Raw genomic sequence first — 23,311 nt, 5'->3', positions numbered from 1 at the left:
CAGGCCCAGACAACCTGAGCAACGAAGCCATAAAAGCCGCAGAGTCTCTCCTGTGTACTCCACTGACATTCTTATTTAACCTTATATTGAAAACTACAGAGATTCCAAGTCAATGGTCAGAATCAAACATAATACTGCTTTACAAAAAAGGGAATCCTAACGATGTTAACAATTATAGACCGATAAGTTTAATGCCCATCCTATACAAACTCTTTTCATCAGTTATAGAAAAAAGAATAAGCACCATCCTAGATAGACACCAACCACTTGAACAAGCGGGCTTCAGACGGGGTTTTTCAACAGTAGACCACATACACTCGTTGGAACAAATCATAGAAAAACACCAAGAATTCAACACACCACTTTATATAGCCTATATTGATTACAAGAAGGCTTTTGACACCATACTACATTCAGCCATTTGGGAAACACTAGAAAACCAACAAGTTCACAACACCTACATAACAGTAATTAAAAACATTTACATGAATAGTACCAGCAAAATACAACTTGACAAAATTGGCCCATCATTTCCCATTAAGAGAGGGGTAAGGCAGGGAGACCCACTATCCCCAAGAATTTTTATAGCCGTGCTAGAATCAGTTTTCAGACAGCTAGATTGGAAATCACTTGGCATAAATATTGGAGGAAAAAACCTGACACATCTAAGATTTGCGGATGATCTGGCCCTGTTTGCAAGAAGTAGTAAAGACTTAGAATATATGATGAACACATTGAACATAGAGAGCAAAAAAGTTGGACTTGAAATGAATTATAGCAAAACTAAAGTTATGTCAAATAGCAACAAAAATCAGATAACTATAAAAAATGAAAATATAGAGTATGTCGACCAATACATATACCTGGGACAACAAGTAAGCTTCAACCCAAATGCAAACGAACAGGAAATTGAGAGAAGAACTAAAAACACCTGGAATAAGTACTGGAGTCTAAAAGAAACCCTAAAAAGCGACCTACCTATCAAGCTTAAGAAGAAGGTAATGGATATGTGCATACTCCCAACAATGATCTATGCATGCCAAACATGGAAATTCACTTCAAAGGCCAAAAGGACGATAGTTTCATGCCAAAGGGGCATGGAACGGAGTATACTTAAAATAAGAAAAATTTACAAGATCAGACATTCCATAATCCGAGAAAAAACTAAGCTTATAGACGCACTAAGCCAGGCCCAGAAACAAAAATGGAGATGGGCTGGCCATGTTGCCAGACTCCAAGACGAGAGGTGGACTTTTCACACAACGGCCTGGAAAGGTCCAGACGGAAAGAGGAAGAGAAGACGGCCATTGGCACGATGGTCGGACGACATAATTAAAACAGTGGGGGCCAACTGGATATGGGAGGCCCAAGACCGAAGAAAGTGGCAGATTCTGGAAGAGGCCTATACCTCTTAGGAGGGTTCTGGAGTGATCATTAGATATTAGACATTTAGAAAAATTTAGATTAAGTTTCAACCCAGAAATAAAAGGCTTTTTTATTTATTTATTTTATTAAATAAAGAACTTGCAGTGCTTAAGAATAGTAAAATGTCACCCGTAAATAGACCTAAACCTGCTGTTAGTCAGAAACCTAGTGTAAGTCCTAAACCAGGCGTCAGCCCAAAACCTAACAGGCTAAGCCAGAAATAATAAATGCTAGTCTCGCTTCTACAACTAATGAGTTCCTCAATCAAAGGTCAAAGCTGTGAAAAGTTGGTATTAATGTAAATGTTAATAAATAATTTCGGCAATATAATTAGTATTTACATTAGTAGATTGTGTCACAAGGGAGCAAAATTACATATTTACGGCGAGGGTGGGATGTACATTGAATCCTGAACGAAGGAAAGGATTATAATATAATTGAATCCTGAGCGTAGCGAGGGATTCTAAAATACAATTAAAGTGTTAACACCCAAGGTGGAAATAATTTTGCTACATACTGTTTTTCACATCACCTAAGAGGACATTGTTATATGTTCCAAAATATTATTTAACCTAAAACAATTGTATGCAAAAAAGAAAAAAAATTGTGTCCTAGAACAGAAAAGTGTCACAAAAAACACAAAAAAACCTTCTTTCGAATAGGTGATGTGAAAATTTTTTTGGAGCTTGCTATTAAATTTACATAGAGATTATACATTCCTTTACCAGTAGAGGCTGTGTTTTCAGCATCTATATAACAGAACTGTTTTGTGCATTTAGATATAGCTAGCAGTATTTCTTTCTTTTATTACCTTTTCTTTTATTACCCCCTATCGCTCTAAAAGGTACCATCCCCCAATATCTGTTAAGACTGCATCCTCCAAATATAGACAGAATAGCTTCCTGGTTCGCGCGAGTCGAAGGCTAAATGAGCTATCGAAAGAACTTGATATCGATATATTCAACTGTAAAGTTCCTAATGTGAGGCATAGTTTGGTTGAGCGGTGTTTTATGTGAGCGACATTTCTATTAATGTAATGTTACTCGTAGATGTAATCTTTTTTTTTTTTTTTTGTTTCGTTTTCATTACGCGATGAAATGCATGGAATTTATCAACTTAGTGTATTGGCGCCTTGTCACTAAATATGTATTCTTCATTTGAATCTGATCAATTTTACTTTAGAGTGTTTTTTATCTGGAACTATGTGACCTCTGTTGTTATTGAATAAGTATACCTATAAGTAGAAGCCCCTAGAGGGGCTAATGAACTAAGTGTTCAAAACTTAGGATTATTGTAAGGCTTCCATCGCCATTAATTTTCAATTTGGTATGTTTTTTATTTTATGTTATTTTTTCTCTCTTTTTTGTACGCATGTGTGTGTGCGTAAGTGTTAGCATTAGTTTAAAATTGAATATTTTGTTACTACCTGTGAGTTCCTGTAATTGGCTTCCTGTTTTAATCTTGTTGTTTATTGTAAGTGTATAGCTGTTGGTTCTCCTTAACATAAATAAATAAGTATTTTTGTACGTAAGAAAAAACTATGCTTAGTATTGCACTCTTACCTACCTATAGAAGTATTGATTTAAATATGTTGTAAGGCAAAAAAACTTATAATATTAATATAATACTCATAAATGCATTTAACAATTAAACTCGTTTGTTTGTAAGTCACAGACAACAGCAGAAGTGGTTGCGAGGGCTTCATAATGTCTTGTATGGTGCAATTGAGTTCGCAACATCATTACAAGACAAGGCCAGGGGGGTGTCACTGCGCAGTTTAGGTATATTTGGCCGGCGCACCGCCCGAGACGGTGTATGGTAGTGGGCTGCCGCTCGGCTCGCACGATAGTCGTGTCACGTGGCGCTCGCGCAAAATTGTAAATAAGCAATGGCTTCGAAACCTAAATCGCGATCTAATCTGTATAAAAGATAATGTTCTGTTTACGGATGTCTGAATAAACGGAAGAACAAGGAAGCAGAAAAAACCTTTTTTTTAAATTCCGGACTATATTGACCGACATATTTTCAAAGGAATAAGTACTTCTAGGGATCCCTTATAGGGATAAGTCCGCCTTTGTACATTGTATATTTTTTTGGTGTTTTATTGTGTTTGTAATCTGTCTTATGTACAATAAAGTGTTTACATACATACATACATACTTCTGTGGCATACCTACTTCCGTGAGAATCAGACATACTATCTCCGGCTAAAAATTTTATGTTTACAGAATCAACGTTTGTAATTCCTACATATTTATCTTAAAAATAATAAATCAGTAGGTTACAAAAACTTGTCAAGTGACAACCCCGTGCCGACACTCGGAGCTCGGTCATAAAACTGCGGCGCGCAAAGAAGATTCAGGGTTCGTGCGCGGTTAAAAGTTTCAATTTTGCTTGCAGGCGGCGAGTGTAGGTATAATTTTATACCTAAATCTGGCTTTTGTGAAGGAGTGAATTTTCTGTACGGTAGTACTATTAGTTATTCTGTGACAAGGCCGTGTAAAAATATTTTTGGAACATAGGCTTGCCTCTAGCCGGCCAGAGGCCCATAAAAAGGTCTCCCGTTCCATTGTATTTTGAATCTTTAATTTGACAAATCAAAATTGCATTTGTCTTGGCAAGTTTTGATTCGTGGGTGAGGCCGTGTAAAAATATTTTTGGAACATAGGCTTGCCTCTAGCCGGCCAGAGGCCCATAAAAAGGTCTCCCGTTCCATTGTATTTTGAATCTTTAATTTGACAAATCAAAATTGCATTTGTCTTGGCAAGTTTTGATTCGTGGGCGGCTAGAGGTTAAAGATTTCAATAAAACAAAAAGGAATAATTATAAACCTTATATTGAAACTTATAAAATTACATCTAATGCATCCATTGCAAAACAACCACATGAAAATTGGTTGAAATAAAATTATATTGGAATCTCATTTTTTTTTAATTCACCACATTATTTAAATTACATTTAGATATTGATAGCGGGTTAGAAAATTGTGGCTTTTTGACAATAGATGACTTTGGTACCTTAAACTTAGTTTACTTTCCCGCAGCGGTGGCGAGAGGATTCCTTAGAACCAGGATGACAGAGTCTCCGCGGAGGAACATCTTGGAAATGAACTTGTCCTTGTTAACAGCTTTGCCCTGAAAATGATGTCACAATATGTTAAATATACATTATAGCCTTTTATTTACTTATAATCTAAAGCTACTTTGAGCTTAAAGATAGGATGTCGTAAACCTTTTAATTCAAAATGCAGGGCTAACTACCTAAATGCAAGGAAAAAAATAATCTTTCAAGTATTTCTTTCTAGCAACTAGCAACTTGGCAGAAAAGCCCATAACACAAACAAATTTAAATAAAAATGTGAAGTTCAAAAGCGTAAGATACATTCTTTGCCAGTTTTAGTCCGAGGGCCTATCGCGACAATCGAAATTTCGTTATCTGCCTTAGGTAAAACGACGAACGAACGGCAAAGTGGTTTGCTTTTTGTTTCAGTTTGATTTCTAATCGTAATTGTATCAACAAGTAACCTATGGTATATTTTTCTCGAGAACCAGACAAATGTACAAAAAATTGCTAGTAAATAATTAACATCCAACATAACCTCAAACTATTTCAGCACTTTAAGGACCTTACCCTAACTTTTTTTTAAATGAATCTGCTTACCTTCTTTCCTTTACCAGTCCTCGGCACTTCAGTCCACATTTCCTTTACATTTTCAAGAACCATGTTACAATGCCGGTCGAAGGCCTTGACACGGCCCAACAACTTTTTATTGTTCCTGCAGTTGATCAGAACTTGAGTATTGTTCTTCACGGACTGTGTTAGCACGGAGAGAGGACCTGTGCTGAATTCTTCCTCCTCAATCTTAGCTAACTCTTCCAAAGTCATCTCCGAGCGTGGCTTGGCCGTGGTTGCCCTTAAAGTAGGAAAGTCTCATGTATTAACATCAATTAAACAAAATTTATGGTTTAATTAATAAGTATAGTAGTTAATCACTTACATTATGATAGTTGTGGATCTAAATTTGTTGAAAAATACAAGAAAAATGCACAAATCAGAAGTAATCGCCTCGATAACGCGCTTGTTGTGTGCCACAGATAACGTAATATAATAACGTCCCGTCCCGCGTTAGTGTTGCCAGGGCTCTTGTCATAAGTCATAAAGAGCTTATTACACTATCTAATTTAGTGACTAACAAGAGGGACGCCGCTATACGTGAGAAACGGCAAGTGTCTTCATAGGAAAACTGCGACTATCGTCTTTCGTAAAGGGCCCTCCACACTCGTGTGCGAATCGCGGCGCGATGCCACGAACGCGAGGGTGGAGTCTAGTTCGCTAATCAGCGAAATCGACTACACACTCGCGTTTGCGGCTTCGCGCCGCGTAGCTGGAGCGGTTTAATGGGCGTACCACACCATCGCACCACACCGCGACCTTAGAGCAGTTTTAGGAATAGGTAGTACTGGCGTGGGCTTCCACGTTATCGCACCGAACCGACAAAACGGTGTTGCCAAGTGTCCATATTTCCATGTTTTTCATTTTTTTTTTTTGGCACGTGTGCGGCAGTCTGCAAGGTAGGAAGGATCGCACCGTTTTGACGGTACGGTGCGACCAAAGAGTATTGTAATGGTGCGACAGTGTAGAAGCCCACGCCAGTACTACCCATACCTATTCCCAGAACTGCTCCAAGGTCGCGGTGCGGTGCGATGGTGTGTTAGGCTTTTGAATGTAAGTATGGTCACAAGAGCCCTCTACACTACACTACGCGGCGCGAAGCCGCGAACGCGAGTGTGGAGTCGATTTCGGTGATTAGCGAACTAGACTCCACACTCGCGTTCGCGGCTTCGCGCCGCGATTCGCGCACGAGTGTGGAGGGCCCTCTACAGACTACTGCAGTAAAATAAAACAAAATATTTACGTTTGGAACTCAAACAAATTTATTCTAATAAAAATAACTGTCTTTTATCACGTCTTTGAATTAAGGCCCCTCCACACTCATGCGCGAATCACGGCGCAAAGCCGCGATTCGCGCATGAGTGTGAAGGGCCCTTTAAATGAATTTGGAAACTCAAATAGATGTTTACTTGACTTCGATTGTGGGGCCTTCGATTCTGCTTCTCCTAGGCTTACAATCCATGGTTGAAAATCCTGATAGATATTAATCTAGATGTTTAGTCGACTTCTTCAATGGTGGGACCGTCGTTCCTGCCTCCCATACCTCCCATGCCTCCTGGCATACCGCCGGGCATACCTCCTTGGTTGCCACCATGCATCTTGGTCATAACTGGCGAGCACACCCTCTGCACCTCCTTCAATTTATGCTCATACTCATCGACTTCCGCTAGCGAGTTATTATCCAGCCATCGTAGCGCCTCCTCGCACTCGCTGCGAGCGGTATTCTTGTCCTGCTCGCTCAATTTGTCTCCCGCGTCATCCAAAGCTTGTTTCACACTGAAGACGTAAGCTTCCAGTTGGTTCCTGGCTGCTACTCGCTTCCTTTGCTTCTCGTCTTCGTCTTTGTATCGTTCCGCCTCTGCTAGCATTCTGTCGATATCCGCTTGAGACAATCTACCTCTGTCGTTCTTGATGACGATGTTCTTGCTTCGTCCCGTGCTGTTTTCTTTCGCAGAAACATTTAAGATGCCATTAGCGTCGATGTCGAAGGTGACGTCGATTTTAGGAACACCTCTAGGTGCCGGCGGTATCCCAGTTAAGTCAAACGTGCCTAATAGGTTGTTCTTTTGTCATAGCACGCTCGCCTTCGTAAACTTGAATAGTGACAGCTGGCTGGTTGTCGGAATAAGTTGTGAAGGTTTGGGATTGTTTGGTCGGAATTTTAGAGTTGCGCTCGATGATTTTGGTCATGACTCCGCCGGCGGTCTCGATGCCGAGAGACAATGGTGATACGTCGACCAACAGAACATCTTGGATTCTTGAATCGTTCGATCCGCTGAGAATAGCTGCTTGGACTGCTGCTCCGTATGCTACAGCTTCATCAGGATTGATTGATAGATTCAACTGCTTGCCGCCGAAGAAATTCTGTAGAAGGTTCTGGATCTTCGGTATGCGAGTCGAGCCGCCGACGAGAACTACGTCTTGGATTTGGCTCTTATCCAATTTCGCGTCGCGTAGAGCTTTCTCGACCGGTTCTAGAGTTCCTCTGAACAAGTCGGAGTTGAGCTCTTCAAAACGCGCCCTAGAAATGCGAGTGTAATAGTCGATGCCTTCGTACAACGCATCTATCTCTATCGTCGCTTCGGTGCTAGATGAAAGGGTGCGCTTCGCTCGCTCCGCGGCCGTCCTCAAGCGACGCAGTGCTCTAGTGTTACCTCGCAAATCCTTCTTGTATTTCCGTTTGAATTCATCAGCGAGGTGATTTACAAGTCTGTTGTCAAAGTCCTCGCCTCCAAGATGGGTATCGCCGGCGGTGGCTTTTACTTCAAACAGAGAGCCCTCGTCGATGGTAAGGATGGATACGTCGAAAGTGCCTCCGCCGAGATCGAAAATAAGCACATTGCGCTCTCCTTTCAAGTTTTTGTCTAAACCGTACGCGAGCGCAGCTGCGGTAGGTTCATTAATAATTCTCAAAACATTCAAACCTGCTATAGCACCCGCGTCCTTTGTAGCTTGTCTTTGAGAATCGTTGAAATAAGCCGGGACTGTGATGACGGCGTCCCGCACGGTTGAGCCTAAATAAGCTTCTGCAGTCTCCTTCATCTTCGTCAAAACCATGCTGCTGATTTCCTCCGGCGCGAACCTCTTCGTCTCCCCTTTGAATTCAACCTGAATCTTAGGCTTCCCACAATCGCTGACGACTTTAAACGGCCAGTGTTTCATATCCTGTTGAATCTTCGGATCATCAAATTTGCGTCCAATAAGTCGTTTTGCGTCGAACACCGTGTTGTTCGGGTTTAGTGCGACTTGGTTCTTCGCAGCATCGCCGATGAGTCGCTCGGTGTCCGTGAACGCGACGTAGGATGGTGTGGTTCGGTTGCCCTGGTCGTTCGCGATGATCTCCACATTTCCGTGCTGGTAAACCCCCACACAGGAATAAGTCGTTCCAAGATCGATTCCTACAGCTGGCATTTTTATTAGATTATTTTAACTTCAATAACTTCTTGACTTGATACAAGAGATATGTCGTAATAACTCGATAGGTTTTCACCACTCAACTTCGTTCGTTCGCTTTCGTGTTTAGTTTTATACTGAGTTCCCGCCAACGCGCGGTGGCTTATATACCCCTCGGTTAACGGCCAATCACGGCCCAGAATTTTCTAGATTTTTCTCGGCAGCTGTTCGGCGGCCAATGCGGTCGATGCCGGTTCTCGACTGTTCGGGGTTGTAGAGCAAGGTAGACAATCGATTTGCAGTGAGTATGAAAAGAACGGCTGATCTTGTAGTAATACCAGGCGAATAAAAAAAACCTAACTTTTGAAAATATTTTGAAATAAGTTACATTATTCAAATTTATTTAAGGTAACAAATCAAAAAGAATAGGATAGATTCCAATATTGATAATGTGCCTAGATTGATTTCAATCAGTGATATTGGATTCTGTCAGATATTATACGTGTACGAGTGAGTCTATGTAAATAATTTTGTTATTTGTAATGAAATAAGTTTTCTTCCAACACAAGACTTCATATAATGTTTTATACTCCAGGACTCCAGTAGCAAACAAGCATACAGCTCGCCTGGTAGAAAGAAAGTGAACATATCATATGGATGTTTGAATGTTTGCAAATTCAGCAGTGACACTTCAAGCGAATTTCTGATACTTTATAATTAGGTAACAAGGATTCATTGTGTTAACAGGATAATTGATTTTATTGACTAAAAGAAATGTGTTAGAGTTCTTACTCTTCTACTCTCATAATGCATAGTAAATCAGTGTTTTAATTATTATTTGTTTACTTAACACGTGGGTATAATGAAAATTAATTGTGGTATAATAATTGGATACGAGTATTTCATAGTAGGACAACTATGAAATACTCGTGATTTGCAGAAATTTTACTTTTTAGTCTGGTAACACCGACCCATTTACGTCATGAATGTTAATCTCCAGCGACAGTACAAGATAGCGCTATCTGTGTTTACGTATGTCGAAAAGAGAATGCACCCTTCTCGATAACGCGGGAACGCGGGATTTGCAGTTTCTAGAAAATTCTCGAATACAAACTATGCCTGGGGGAAACTTCGGGCGCGGCGGACGCGGTGTTCTTTCCCTAACTTTTAATTCCTTTACGACCTGACATTGGCTAACCTAACAAAAGCCATAACAAGAAAAAAAAACTATGCCTGTGACCTAGCATTACGTCTTAGAATTAATTTCAATATAGTACCTACACTACATGTGTATATAGTTTGGCGAGGGACTGTCTCATTTCAAACATATATGTACCTAGATAGAGAGAATCATACTGTCTTTGTCTTATGAGTATTGTTTTTAGGGTTCCGTACCCAAAGGGTAAAAACGGGACCCTATTACTAAGACTCCGCTGTCCGTCTGTCACCAGGCTGTATCTCACGAACCGTGATAGCTAGACAGTTCAAATTTTCACAGATGATGTATTTCTGTTGCCGCTATAACAACAAATACTAAAAAGTACGGAACCTTCGGTGAGCGAGTCCGACTCGCACTTGGCCGGTTTTTTTCTTCTTATTCACTGACAAATTGGGTTTGCCAGATTGTTTAATATAATATTAGGACATTAATACATTTACAACTTACAACGGCGACCGAAAATGGTTGTATGGTAAGGCAACATATGCCCATAATGGTAGAAAAAACTCCGACAAAACCAAGACAATAGTGATAAGAACATTGGTACTTATTGATACTTAATTAATAATTACGTACCTATTGAACTCTTGGACTATAGTTGAGTGGCTTGGTGGTAGTTAAAGTATGTCAATAGGTCAGTGGTTGGATAGTTGGCAAAATAAAACAAAAGATAAGTTTAAATTTGGTGTATTTTCAAAAACATCCGCGTCACTTGGAACCAAAGAAAGACTTAGGTTATAAAGTGACCATTATTTACATTTAAGTAACATTTCCTACAAATGTGAAATGACTAAACGTCACTTGCACCATCCGACTAACCCGGGGTTAACTCCGGGTTAGTGGGATGGTGCAAGTGGCGCAAAGTGGCTTAAGGTCAAAGTAACTTAGTGCTTTTTTAAACAATATGTGAATGTTTCACAGTCTTGAGTATAAAATAAGCTTATTTATTATATTATAATCAACCAAACATCACGTTAGCTGTCAAATTGTGAAACGCACTTATTTATTCTTTGGTTGTATTTATAACTAGTTATGTACTTTTCGAGCTCACTTAGCAAAACCTATGGAGAAACAGAAGTAGCACAGACTTATGATGTTATTTCTGTTTCAACATATTACACAAAAACACTGGGTATAGATGGCAAAATAAAAAAAGGTATTCATGGAAAAATATTTGAACTCACTGGTTATCGCCGCATATATAACAGCTATCCTTTTCTAACAATCAAAAGCTCCATAAATATTCCGTCGAATCTAATGATCATAATTAGGTTAGAAAAGTATAGATGACATTATATCAATGATAAACATGAATGTTATAAAATTAGGTATTGAACCTTCATACACAGGTCTCAACCTTTTTAAAACACCCCAAATAATATAAATGCGAATCTTTCACCATTCTTCAGTGCGATTTAGTAAAATACAGTCACATTGCTTGCCATTTATATTTCTGTAAATACTTATTTGGAATAATATCTATAAGCAGCTAAAGCATCACTTTAATTTCTTCGACGGGTTCAGTCTTCATAAGATATCGCCATAAAAGCCAAAATAATTAATAATTTCTAATTTAAGTATTATATACACATTCATTAATTACCTATTTGTAATTTGCTTCCATACATTTTATCCTTATATTCTTAATGATCCAAAAATCAGAATTTGATTAGTTGAAAAACGCTAGTTAATGCCTTAATTTGTCTACATTTTAATCGATTCCGTTGTGTAACCAAATACATTACCACAAATTAAATAAGTTATTTTTCGTTACGCAATGGAATATCTAAATTGCTAAAGAATAAGTAAGGCGGATTAAGGCCTTAACTAACTAATATTTTCAAACCCATATCTTAGTTTAGTCTCCTGTTGTGTTACACATACATTGCAAGTACTAATTTCGATGTAATGGAATATAAATTATGTGCTTAAGTTATGAAAATAATTACTTTCCATTTTGTGACGTCACGTCAGCACCATCTGATTTATACATATACAACAATCTGGCAGTGGGAATTGGAATATCACGACTACATGAAAATAATATCCCGTTTTTTTTTAAGATTAGAATTTTTCTAACCTCAAAAGTACACTATAGTGGTAATTAACTTTTTCTTCAGAAATGCTAGTACAATAATATGTAGGTATATATAAAAATAGTAAGCCTTTTCATCTGTGCCAAATGTTTTAAGCAGCATCCTGGTGACGACACTTGCGTTCGTGGCTGTATATAGTCCTATGCGAGAGAGGATCCCTCGTCCACACGCGGCAGGTGCACCTGCCGACCTAAACAAAGTATATATAACAATACTATAATTCAGTGCATAGTTTAGATTTGATTTAGGAGGAAAAAAGTTACCACTACTTTTGAGATTATAAAATTTGTAATCTAAAAAAAAGGGATATACATTTTATTACGATTTAGATATTACTATAAGAACAGATTAAATTATTTTCTATGAAAATATACATATACTTGTGAAATTTCGACCCATGCCACCGTGACCGGATAGCCGAGCTGTTCAGCCACCTGTACGGTAAACGGGGTACGCTGGTTCGATTCCAGCTCTGGACACTGGAGGCTTTGCTCATTTTTCGTTCGTATATGACATTTATTTCGATTTAGATATTTCTATTTTAAAGTTACATCGAATCTCACAACACATTACATGTATCATGTGTCATGCCAAAAAAAAAAAAAAGTTAATTAGATAGAATACAACTGTCGTATAGAAATAAACTATTGATTACCTTAGCACCAGACTGAGGATGAAAAAAGAAAGTAGGCATGGAAACATAATGTTACTATCACCAGAGACAACAGTTAATAAAAACTGGTAATCTCTATACAAATTGAATGAATTGGTGTCTAAAGTTCGTCTAACCTAATTGTGCATCGACTTCAACGGAACAAAGTGAGGAGTGTCGTTATAAACCTCATGTTTTTATAGAAAATTGACATTAATGATGGTATTGCCACACTTTGTCATTGCAAAAGCCATGCAGAGTTAGCTTAGTCCGACTCGACAAAATGAATGGGTTTAATAGTGACAAAAATTTGTACTGGGATTATCAGTCACTTCATATCTCTGCTAAAGTGATAACTTTATACTGTTTTCAACAAACACACATCTAAATGTATATCTTTAACTCACAAACGTTACTTATAGTCTTCATAATAATACAATTAAACCATTTATTGTATGTACGACTTTAAGACACTTCATGTTGAAAATCACAAACGCCAAAGAAAATTTACAAAATTACAACTTAATTATTTACAGAGATCTCTTAAATTATCCTATTTTCGTATGAATTTTACTGCAATTTTAAAATGCTTACAAATCATCAGGTAGCAGTTAAAATCCATAGAAATCTTAACCGAAATATATTAAGACGTTTATACACTTTAATTTTAATAATTATCTATTCTTCAAAATGCTTTTCCACTATCAAAATATGAACACTGAGTTAAATAGGCTATATTACATTAAAATAATGTCAAATATGGTTAATATTCCAAAAATATTCCGTTAAATCTAATAACGTAAACTCGATAGATTCCCGTTACTAAAATGATGTTTATCGAAATAAACTATGAAGCTCATGTTTGTATATTTATTTTGTGCCAGAAAGTGATATTTTGACAAAAAATTATTAGAATGACGCGTCACACAAATTGTTCTTGGGCAACCAGCAATTATATTGATTATTTCATAAAGGACATGAGAAAAACACACAAAATATGACTGACACGTTATGTAAGATACAAAAGGAAAAAAATGCTGAAGTTTATTCACAAGTTTCATAACTGAAATCTATTTCATTATGTAACGAGAGTATTTTTTTGTTACACACCGAAATTAATTAAACCGTAAGTAGACGTACTAATAGGTAAGTGTCATTTTAGTATCGGGAAATTACAGAGTTATGTCGAATTGTCTGTGTCGGTTTACTTACTATCAGACTAGATGTATTTGTTTCTTAGCTGCCACTTGTTTCCTTACTTATGTATTATGTATATGCTTAAAGTCATTCACATTGTCTCGACGTTTTGCAGAGATACAGTCGCGCTTCATCATTGATGGTTTTATAAAAGAAGTAAAAACTTAGTTTAACAAATTAATTGATTCCATTGTTTAACGAACGTTACCTATAATAATAAATATTCGTTACAAAGTGGAATCAATTAAATTGTTGATAAATTAAGACTCAAAGCCGATGGATAAAGTTTTCGTATATAGTTAAGGCTTAATTTAATAGATTACATTGTGCAATTAAATTATTTTATATAAATTGAATATTCATATTGGTAACACAATGGAAATAAATTGTTAATTTATTAAGGTCTTCAAGTATATTTTTTTTTTGGATTCGTGCAGCGCTGGTTGAATCGATGCAAAAATTCGCCGCGTAATAAAACTGTTCAAGCCATACAAAACGATAGCAGTAATACTTTATTTCTTAGCTACCGGCTCTTTGCCGATCGATTTTCTATTTTCAAACTTCTGCTGCAGACTGGCGACGTTTGACGGTTTAGACGTCAGCCTACTAGCGTTAGGCTTTACATTCGAGTCTGTTCTTTGCAGTCCCGTAGGCTTTGGGACCACTTTAGGTTTGTTTTTATTCATGTTGTCTGCTATGGCAGCTATGTTAGAGTCTACTTTGGAATTTGTACGGTTTATTTGAGGTTTATTTATATTAGCGACCGGTTTTAGTGTAGGTTTGATTGTTGGTTTCTTATCGACAGCCGGTGCGGGTCGCAAAGGTGGTCTATTGTCGTTCAGTTTAGCTGTGATGCTAGGTTTTGCAGCTACTTTTGGAGTATCACTTATTTTATTGTTATTTATAACATCGGGTGCTTTAACAGTTTTGTCAGCCACAGCACAGCTTGAGACCACATCTGGACTATTCGTTATTTTCTGATTTATTTTATTTGCAACTTTAGGTGACTGTGGGACTGTTTTAAAAGTCTTTAAATTAGGAGGAGTCACTTGTCTTGAGAATTGTGGTATTTTTGAGTTCGCTTTTGGAGAAGGCGGCGCTTTTTCTTCCTGCTTATTATCTACTTTATCTTTGTTCAAATACGTAGGTACATTAACTGCTGATGGATGTAAGTATCCACTGCTAGTGGTAGAAGCGACACTTTTTCCTCCAGAGTTGCTATAAACGCTTTCCGGCGCTGTGTTCATATACGTGCTATCTCTGTCACCCTCATTTTCCTTCGCCCTCCCTTTCTTTTTTCTCAAAGTAGAAGCCGAGTATATAGAATCGAAGTTTCTGTTTTGAATCTCGTCAACGATCTCTCCAAGGAGGCCCATGCTTTCTGTGCTCCCAGAAGTACATGGGATGGGTTTGGGAGTGTTATATCCTACAGGTGGTGCTTGGGGTATTGTTTTTATAGGCGGGGGGACTCCAGGGAGGGGCTTAGAGTGCTTCTCAGGGCTTTCCTCAATAATAGCATAGATATTATCGCCTGACTCTTCATCTATATGTGCGAGAGGTGCTTGTTTTTCTTCTATACAGTCAACATAGTCTGTTTGTTTAAGATCTATTGGTTTAGGGTTCTGGTAGACTGGAATTTCTTCTATAGGTGCTGGAGGGGGTGGGGCAGTGGGTCTGCCAACTCCTGAAATAGGTCGCGGGGCACCTGAGGGTTGCCTCATAGAGCCAAAAGTTTGTAAAGGCACTTTAGGCAGGCCAGGAGCCGCTCTCATACTTTGAGTCCTATTCACGAACGCTTTAGGATCTTCCGCGTCTTCAGAATCCGACACAACCGGTACTGTAGTTACTGGGAGTTCTATTCCCTTCTGTAATATAGGATTCGATATCTGCAGGTTCCTTAGAGCAACTTTATCTACTGATTTTGGTATTTTTATCTGATGGATAGGGTTTTTTGGGAGCGAGTGGCTTCTTTCAACAGGATTGCGCTCCTTTTCCTTAGGCTTGTCATGTTTTAGAAAGGAAGCTATCCTGTTTAACGATATACCTTCTTTGACCTTCTTAGGTTCTTCGGGCAGCGGTTTCTGTGGGACCGTACTCGCGTGCATGCTTAATGGTCTTTTTGGTAAATCTGGTGTTATAGTTGGAACATTCGGAGCCGCTCGCACCGGGCCTAGAGTCTTCGAGCCGAGCGGGGAGATCAACTCCTTCGCGGTACAAGTGGAGGCTTCTAGTATAGGACTGGATATGACCGGCCGCGGTGGCGGGGTCGCCATGACGGGGGTGCTATCCTCCTTCTCAGCATTCATAAGCGCTTTGATCCTCTGGACGGAGCTATTAGTCCTTTTAATAGACGGACTGGTCTTCGGACTGTTTGGGACGACCGGTAAAGGCGGCGCGCTGCGAAGAACAGGTTTTAAAACGCCTTGGTTGACTAAATTGTTACTGTTGCTTCCACTCCGATGTACGGGGGTGATTTTCGCGCTTTTGATGGGTTCCTTGACTTGTTCTTTTTCCTCCTCTTTGTCGATAGGGGTGAGAGAGAAGCCCTTGAAATTGCCGAAGAAGTTGACCGTGGGGTTGACGGGTGGGGGGCTGGTGTTATCGAGGAGGCTGGAGCTCATGTCGTCGGGCCTGGCGGTGGGGGGTGGTGGGGGTTGTTGCGTGAAGTTGGCTGCCAGCTTGTGCGCGCCGAGGGAGATGCGGTGCTGGAGGCTGCTCTTTGGTGACTGAACCCTACGGAGATACAAAATATTTTAATGAAATGCTTAGTTGGATTTTAAAGTGGATGCTGTCTAAAATATAGGGAACCGAGATAGATACGCAACGCGTTAATTTCTAAAATTAATATTAAGCTTCAAAAATCATTATAGGACTCGTAAATTCTTTCAACTATTCTAATGCTTAGTTTTTACTTCATAAAAGAAAAACTAAACAATTTTTACATGCTAATTCTTCCAAGTTTTTTTTTCACATGCACATAAATGTGAATTATATTTTAAAGACACCCATAATGCCTACATTATAAGATTCTATAAGAATGATTTCAAAATTTACATCCTTATGGCAGGAAAACTGTACTTAGACGCAATTTCAAGTTACACATTAAAAATTTATTACCACAATGCATACAAAAAATATATAAATGCTAATTTATTAGTACATAAAAATATTAAAAGAAATAACTCGTTAATATAAGTGTGTATGTATGTATGTATGTAAACACTTTATTGCACATAAGACAGGTTAAGATATACAATTAATCAGAAAGTATACAATGTACAAAGGCGAACTTATCCCTGTTAATATTATATTAATAAGAAACATGCGCTGTCAAAAAATTTATTTTAAAAATACGTAAAATTCAACCCAAAAGCATGCAGTATGCAGTGTTAGTAAATTAAAACATTTTGTGTAACAACTCACCACAGTGCAGAAAAACCAAACCACCAACTAAAGATATATTCAATACTAGGTACCAGTTTTTTTTAATGTTAAATTTGTGTCTAAATATGTACAGGTCTCCAAACAACATTTGGAATTTACAAAATACATGTACAGTTGTAGTGCATAATTATTTTCCATCGTATTATCACGGAAACGTACGAACGTGTCTTAAATTGCTATTTCAGTCAGTCTCGGTACAAAAAGTACTGAGGTTGAGTGAAGTAGCATGACAAATACGAACGTTTCCGAGAAAATACGATGGAAAACAATTTATGCACTACATCTGTATATGTGGTTGAAATATTTAAAGCTAGTTTGTAGGGTTTTAAATTGTGATTATTAAAAAAACTGGTAACAATTTTAGGAAGAAGGAAAAGAAGAAAGACAAATGTTATAAAAATTTAATAGAAGAATATCTACACTTTTAATAAAAACATTCGTAAATCTTTGGCATAATGACTAATTTACAATTAATTGTGAATAGGGAATATAACGCAAAACTTTGCGTAGGGGCGCCACTAGCACAAACTGTAAACAAACCGCCTTGATGCATCAATGTCATTTACTCGTAACGAATAATCTGTGAAAACTTGTCAAAAAACTGTACCATAATGCATAGTATACATTAATTATTCTATCGTTTACGGTTTGTGATAGTGCTGCCTCTGGCGCCAGAACATTGCAGTATTACTCCCTATTCCGTTATGTTAAAGCTTATTTTTATCCACATTGATAATATAATAGTTATAATACAATGAGAAAAACTTTTTTAATAATAAAGCTAATCGTTAACGCACTATAAGTTGAGGTCTCGCAACTAGCATTTTTAGTTTAATGTGTGTTATTTTTAGGGTTCCGTACCCAAACGGTAAAAACGGGACCCTATTACTAAGACTCCGCTGTCCGTCTGTCCGTCTGTCACCAGGCTGTATCTCGTAATCTGTGATAGCTACCTATACCACGTCGGTGGCAATCAAGCATACGGCCCGCCTGATTTTTGTTTTTAGAGTTCTGTACCCAAAGGGTAAGAATGGGACCCTATTACTAAGACTCCGCTGTCCGTCTGGCCGTCTGTCCGTCTGTCTGTCACCAGGCTGTATCTCATGTACCGTGATAGCCAGGCAGCTGAAATTTTCACAGATGATGTATTTCGGTTGCCGCTATAACAACAAATACTAAAAACAGAATAAAATAGAGATTTAAGTGGGGCTCCCATACAACAAACGTGATTTTTGACCGAAGTTAAGCAACGTCGGGCGGGGTCAGTACTTGGATGGGTGACCGTTTTTATAGATAATGGTACGGAACCCTTCGTGTGCGAGTCCTTCTCGCACTTGGCCGGTTTTTTTATACCATCGCCCACACTGTTAATTGACAGTTCGTAAACCTTATTACAAGAGGCATAAGGTTCACCGACGGACAGTTAAGAGCGCTGCCCCATACAATCATTTTCGGTCGCCGTTATGACGCAAATGTGTCGACAGCGTTTTTTCCGGTCACAATTCCGGTCGCAGTGTCGTCGCCGTTACGACACCGCTACCAGAAATGGGGAAGAGTCGACACATTGTTACCAGTTTTCTTCGGTCACAATGTTTCGAAACAGCGGTTACGACAGATTGAGCTGGCTACAAACTGAACGCAAAGTGTATAAAAAAATGTTTCGACACTTTGTGACCGAAAAGTGTACACACGGCGACCACACTTAGTTACTGAAACAATTCTGGTCGCATTGTGTGCACACTGTTACCACACTAAGTAACCAAAACTAACACAGTCGCAAAGTGTAGTAGCTGTTACGACACCGTTACGACATATCTAACATTTAGTTACTACTTTGATGATTTCTGCGACCGGAATGGTTATATTATAAGGGGCTGTTTGTACTACCGTTAATGTGTACGTAAATACCATTCGTTCCATTCGTGTCAACTTAAATTGCGGTAACTACTTATTGTCTTACAAGCTAATTTGGACGACAACGCAAACCACAAATCCCACAAAACATGCATGGTCACTAACTCCACTCCCAACGATTTCTAAAGCACTAATTAGTAACTTTGCGTAACTTAGACCTCTGGTTCACAAGCTCATTGGTTGTAGAAGCAAGACCAGTATTTATTATCTCCACTTTAGGTTTATTTTCGCCTGGCAACTTCGGTTTCACATTAGGCTTAGGATTACCGCCAGGCTTCGGGCTTAAATTAGATTTTAGAATTATAGTTTTTTGAGCTGTCACTGGTGATTCAAAATTCTTAACAATTTCTACCTTAGGTTTATGTAGGTCATGAATATTTGAGTATTTGGCGTTATTTTTTGCCAATTTCTTAGTTAAATCAGCTTTAGGTTTAATTTTAACATCTAATTTAGCAACAACATTACAATCAGCCATAACAATATCTTCTTTATTTATTTTCCGACTAAATTTGCCTGTCTCTTTATTTTTCTTGTTATCAACAGCCGTTTTTACTTGCACAGAAGCTATTACCGTTTTATCCGCATTTATAACACTAGATATATTCTCATAATGCGGCGCATCAACCAACTTATACTTAGAACCACTCGCCTCTTCTACAACCAATTTTTTAACACTACTTTTATCATCATTTTTTAGCCATTTACCCAAAGTAGTGAAGTTAGGAAGGGACATGGAGGGAGTGTGTACGTACGATTTGCGGGGCTTCTTCCACCAGAGGAGGACGTTGTGGCGGGAGTAGTACACGAGGAGGAGCACCAGAAGGATGCCCGGAATGATGCCGAGGAATATCACGTACATCACCACCATGAAGTTTCTTTGTACTGTGGAGAAAACAATAATGTAAATAAGTAATCTATATTGATTTAAACTAACACGATTTTCACTCATAATTTTAACCTAACGCGGGACTTAATCGCGTAAAAACTTACGTTTATTTGACGTTTCGAACGTGATGGTACGTTCGTGATCACAAGCAGACTGGGGAGGAATTGTATCAACATCTTCTTGCTCCGCGGGTTTCTGCGGGGTGCGGATAGTTCGCAAAACCCGCGCAGCAAGATCTCGATACTCTCGGTATTTGACTACTAGTCAAATCGGTTTCTTTTTTCGAACTGTCAAAACGATATTGCTAGTACGGAATTTATATGAAACACTAGCATGTGACGTCACAATCAAATTACCTACTCTTTATAGTTTTATACGAGTTTTAAAATGGAAATTGTGTCTAAAAATAACTGCTGTCTACGTTTATCTATTAATTTTCTGGTGCTTTATTCAATGCATGGTGTAAAATAATTTATTTTAAATACAGTCAAATACCATATTCCTCGCCAGTCTGCCTGTGACCACGAACGTAAAGTCACGTTCGAAACGTCAGGCCATAAATAAACGTAAGTTTTACGCGATTAAGTCCCGTGTTACTTTAAAATTATAAGTAATCTATTACCTATTATTAGTTATAACGGTAATGAGAATGGATAAAAAATACTATATTAACAACAGCGGGTATTTCGTGGTACTATTGCTGCTTTTCTAGTTACTCAAAAATGATTTCTTCTCTTAGACAGACCGATTAATATATATTGGTGTACTTTAAGATGAAAAGACTGACTACATTTGACTGTCAATCGGTGTAATCTTGCCTAGTGTCATATATAAAACGTGATGAAGTCTTGCTAAACTGACACCATATAAATTGTGTTCAGTCAGCAAAACTACTAGCTTAGCATTACATTTAAATCATGTATATAATGCTATTATGCACTCAGATTAGCAGTGTTTATAATATTATTTCTAAAGCTTTTACGATTAAATTTAAAAATGAAATGTATGTTACCGACAAAATGCCTTATCTATTACGTAACCTAACAGTAAAACCAAACACATGAACATGAAAAATAAAGTATGCAGTCACCACTCGGGTCAGTGGCCGGGCCGGAGTCGTAGGAGCCGCCGGCGCCGGGCAGCGCGCACTGCGGCGGCGCGAAGCCGGCCGAGCAGTGGCAGTTACCTGCGAGTGCAAACAATATACATTTTTATCATCAGATGTACCTATATGTGGTGTATTCAAAAACTAACTAATCTATATAAAAAAAAACTAAATTAAAATGAAAAAATCTTTTATCAGGCAACAAGGCCCATATTACAAATACTTTACAGACTAACATATACACGGTGGCTAAAAAGTAAGTGAATTCCCGTTACCAGGGAGGTTTTTGGATTACACTCAGCAACTTTTACTGTGGGACCGACACCGAAATCGCAATAAAAATTTGGCTGTTTAATACATTTTGGCTGGTCCATTTTTAATGGTAATTTTTTTTTCGCGATTTCGTGCTTGTTGGTACCATAGTAAAAGTTGCTCAGTATAATCCCAAAGCCTCCCTGGCAACGGGAATGCACTTATTTTTTAGCCACCCTGTATGTGCATAATAATACCAGTCAAAACTAAAATATGTCCAGAATATCGTCACGATATCGGCGAATACTTTGGGCGAGAAAGCTGCCGTTTGACACATCATGTCAAAAGGAGCTGGCTTTGGCAATATGGAAGATTTAGGAAATCCTTGCTCAGACAAGCACTTTACCAAGCTTTTTTGGCTTCGTCCAAGTCCGCAGCCTCATAGTTTGAGTGAAGACCCCGTAAGGTTTTACCTAGCTTGCGACTTGCGAAACTGTGGATTGAGGACAAAAAAACTGACAAGGATACATCACAGGATATTTCAACGGGGTCACTTATACATGGTATTTCTTACCGTTAGAATTACAAATGCCCTGTCCGGAGCAGTTAGAGGGACAGACGGAGCCCTCTCGCGTCGCCATCGCCGCTCGCACCCTCTCCACCGGCACGCACTTTTGTTGCATACACATCTGGAAACATATCAAATAATTGTCAAACAAATACGGTAGTAAGGCGAAAGTTTTCTGAACATTACATCCACTGCCACTTAGATCTAAAATTTCCATCTCATCTCTATTCTTCAAGGTACTGTAATGTCGATAAATACAATGTTGTTGTAGTTGAGATGCTTATCTTATCTTATGGTTTTCGGGGGCCCTTGCGGATACAGTACGACCCATAGGGATCTTTTGTGCAGTTACCCCCTAGGAAAGATCCCTCCGCTACTCAAGAGCTTTTTGACCATCTCCATATGCCGGATGATGGAGCTCATGGGTAGCATTTTGAATTCCTTTGGTTCCAGATAGCATGCTCCAAAGTCCTTCATTCTTTGTCTGGCGAGAGCATTAACACATTAGATGTTTGACTGTCTCTTCCTCTTCGCCACACATACGACAATCGGTGTTGTCAAAGTGTCCCATCGTGGCCAGAATTCCTTTGACCCCGTAATGGCCAGCAAACACCCCTGCTCCAACCGGAGTCTACTCCTTGTACAAAGAGGTTTGAGTGCTTTAGAACCGTTAGACTTGCCCATTATTTTTGATGTTCAGTCTTAGTGAGGTTTTTGATAGCCGTTCTAATGGTTCCCTGAGCCGACCTGTGTAACGATTTCCGCGCCTCAGATTGTATCACTAGATGTAGCGGCGGGAGGTCTAGCAGTACCTCCATCGCCGCTGTTGGCGTCGTTTAAAACGTTTAATGTTTACCTAGTCGGCTCATAAGTTCTGTCACTGGCCTTTAAAATTTAAATTTGGAACTCCTAAAACAAAAACCGTTCTGCATTTGAATTTCGAATCTTTATTAAATATTTGAGTAGTATAATTTTGCAATTTTCTGTTTTCTTCAACATGGAGTGGACGCTTAAAGATAGCCGTACCGCAATAATTGCACTATATCGTTGTGGTCACTCGCCGACTAAATTTTTTAAGCTACTTGAAAATTTAAAATTCTCTCTAAGATTTGTGTATCGTACCATAGAAAGATACAGTGAGGTCTCTAGTTTAAATGACAAGAAAAGAAGCGGTCGTCCGCGTACAGCTAGGACTCCAGCGGTTGTACAAGCAATTAGGGCACGCATTGCCAGAAATCCCGCTAGGAAACAAAAAGTTATGGCCCTCCAGATGGGTTTGAGCAAAAACACGGTGAAAAGAGTGCTTAATCAAGACCTGAGACTTCGTGCTTATAAACGAAAAACTGGCCATCTTCTCAATGGTCGGCTTAAAGCTTTAAGGCTTAAAAGATCTAAAGCTTTATTGAAGAAGTACGCTAAAAATAAGCACCGTTGTATACTGTTTTCGGACGAAAAAATTTTTGACATAGAAGAAAACTGTAATAAACA

The 23,311-nt window shown here is 38.6% G+C and overlaps 2 protein-coding genes and 1 pseudogene across 3 annotated transcripts in view; all 3 read right to left on the bottom strand.

Annotated features, from left to right (window-relative positions):
• Nucleotides 1–4,243: 4,243 nt before the first annotated feature.
• LOC134750558 (probable small nuclear ribonucleoprotein Sm D2) overlaps nucleotides 4,244–23,311 on the bottom strand; it is a 119,115-nt gene continuing 100,047 nt past the window's right edge. Inside the window, exons 2-4 of the mRNA XM_063685766.1 lie at nucleotides 5,423–5,502; nucleotides 5,086–5,338; nucleotides 4,244–4,559 (exon numbers count right to left, since the gene is read on the bottom strand). Coding sequence (XP_063541836.1) covers nucleotides 4,455–4,559; nucleotides 5,086–5,338; nucleotides 5,423–5,424 — 360 coding nt within the window. The 5' untranslated portion in view covers nucleotides 5,425–5,502 and the 3' untranslated portion in view covers nucleotides 4,244–4,454. The remainder of the gene's footprint in view (nucleotides 4,560–5,085; nucleotides 5,339–5,422; nucleotides 5,503–23,311) is intronic.
• LOC134750615 (heat shock protein 68-like) lies at nucleotides 6,479–8,629 on the bottom strand (annotated as a pseudogene).
• LOC134750469 (disintegrin and metalloproteinase domain-containing protein 12-like) overlaps nucleotides 10,381–23,311 on the bottom strand; it is a 96,384-nt gene continuing 83,453 nt past the window's right edge. For both annotated transcript variants that reach the window (XM_063685629.1, XM_063685630.1), the window contains 4 exons: nucleotides 21,830–21,944; nucleotides 20,989–21,084; nucleotides 19,765–19,894; nucleotides 10,381–16,387 (listed from right to left, as the gene is read on the bottom strand). In XM_063685629.1, the coding sequence (XP_063541699.1) occupies nucleotides 14,167–16,387; nucleotides 19,765–19,894; nucleotides 20,989–21,084; nucleotides 21,830–21,944 (2,562 nt within the window). In that variant the 3' untranslated portion in view covers nucleotides 10,381–14,166. The remainder of the gene's footprint in view (nucleotides 16,388–19,764; nucleotides 19,895–20,988; nucleotides 21,085–21,829; nucleotides 21,945–23,311) is intronic.

Source organism: Cydia strobilella, chromosome 20 (genome assembly GCF_947568885.1).
Source record: "Cydia strobilella chromosome 20, ilCydStro3.1, whole genome shotgun sequence".
NCBI lineage: Eukaryota > Metazoa > Arthropoda > Insecta > Lepidoptera > Tortricidae > Cydia > Cydia strobilella.
The sequence above is the reverse complement of the archived record's forward strand: the minus strand, read 5'-3'. Positions and strand labels throughout refer to the sequence as shown.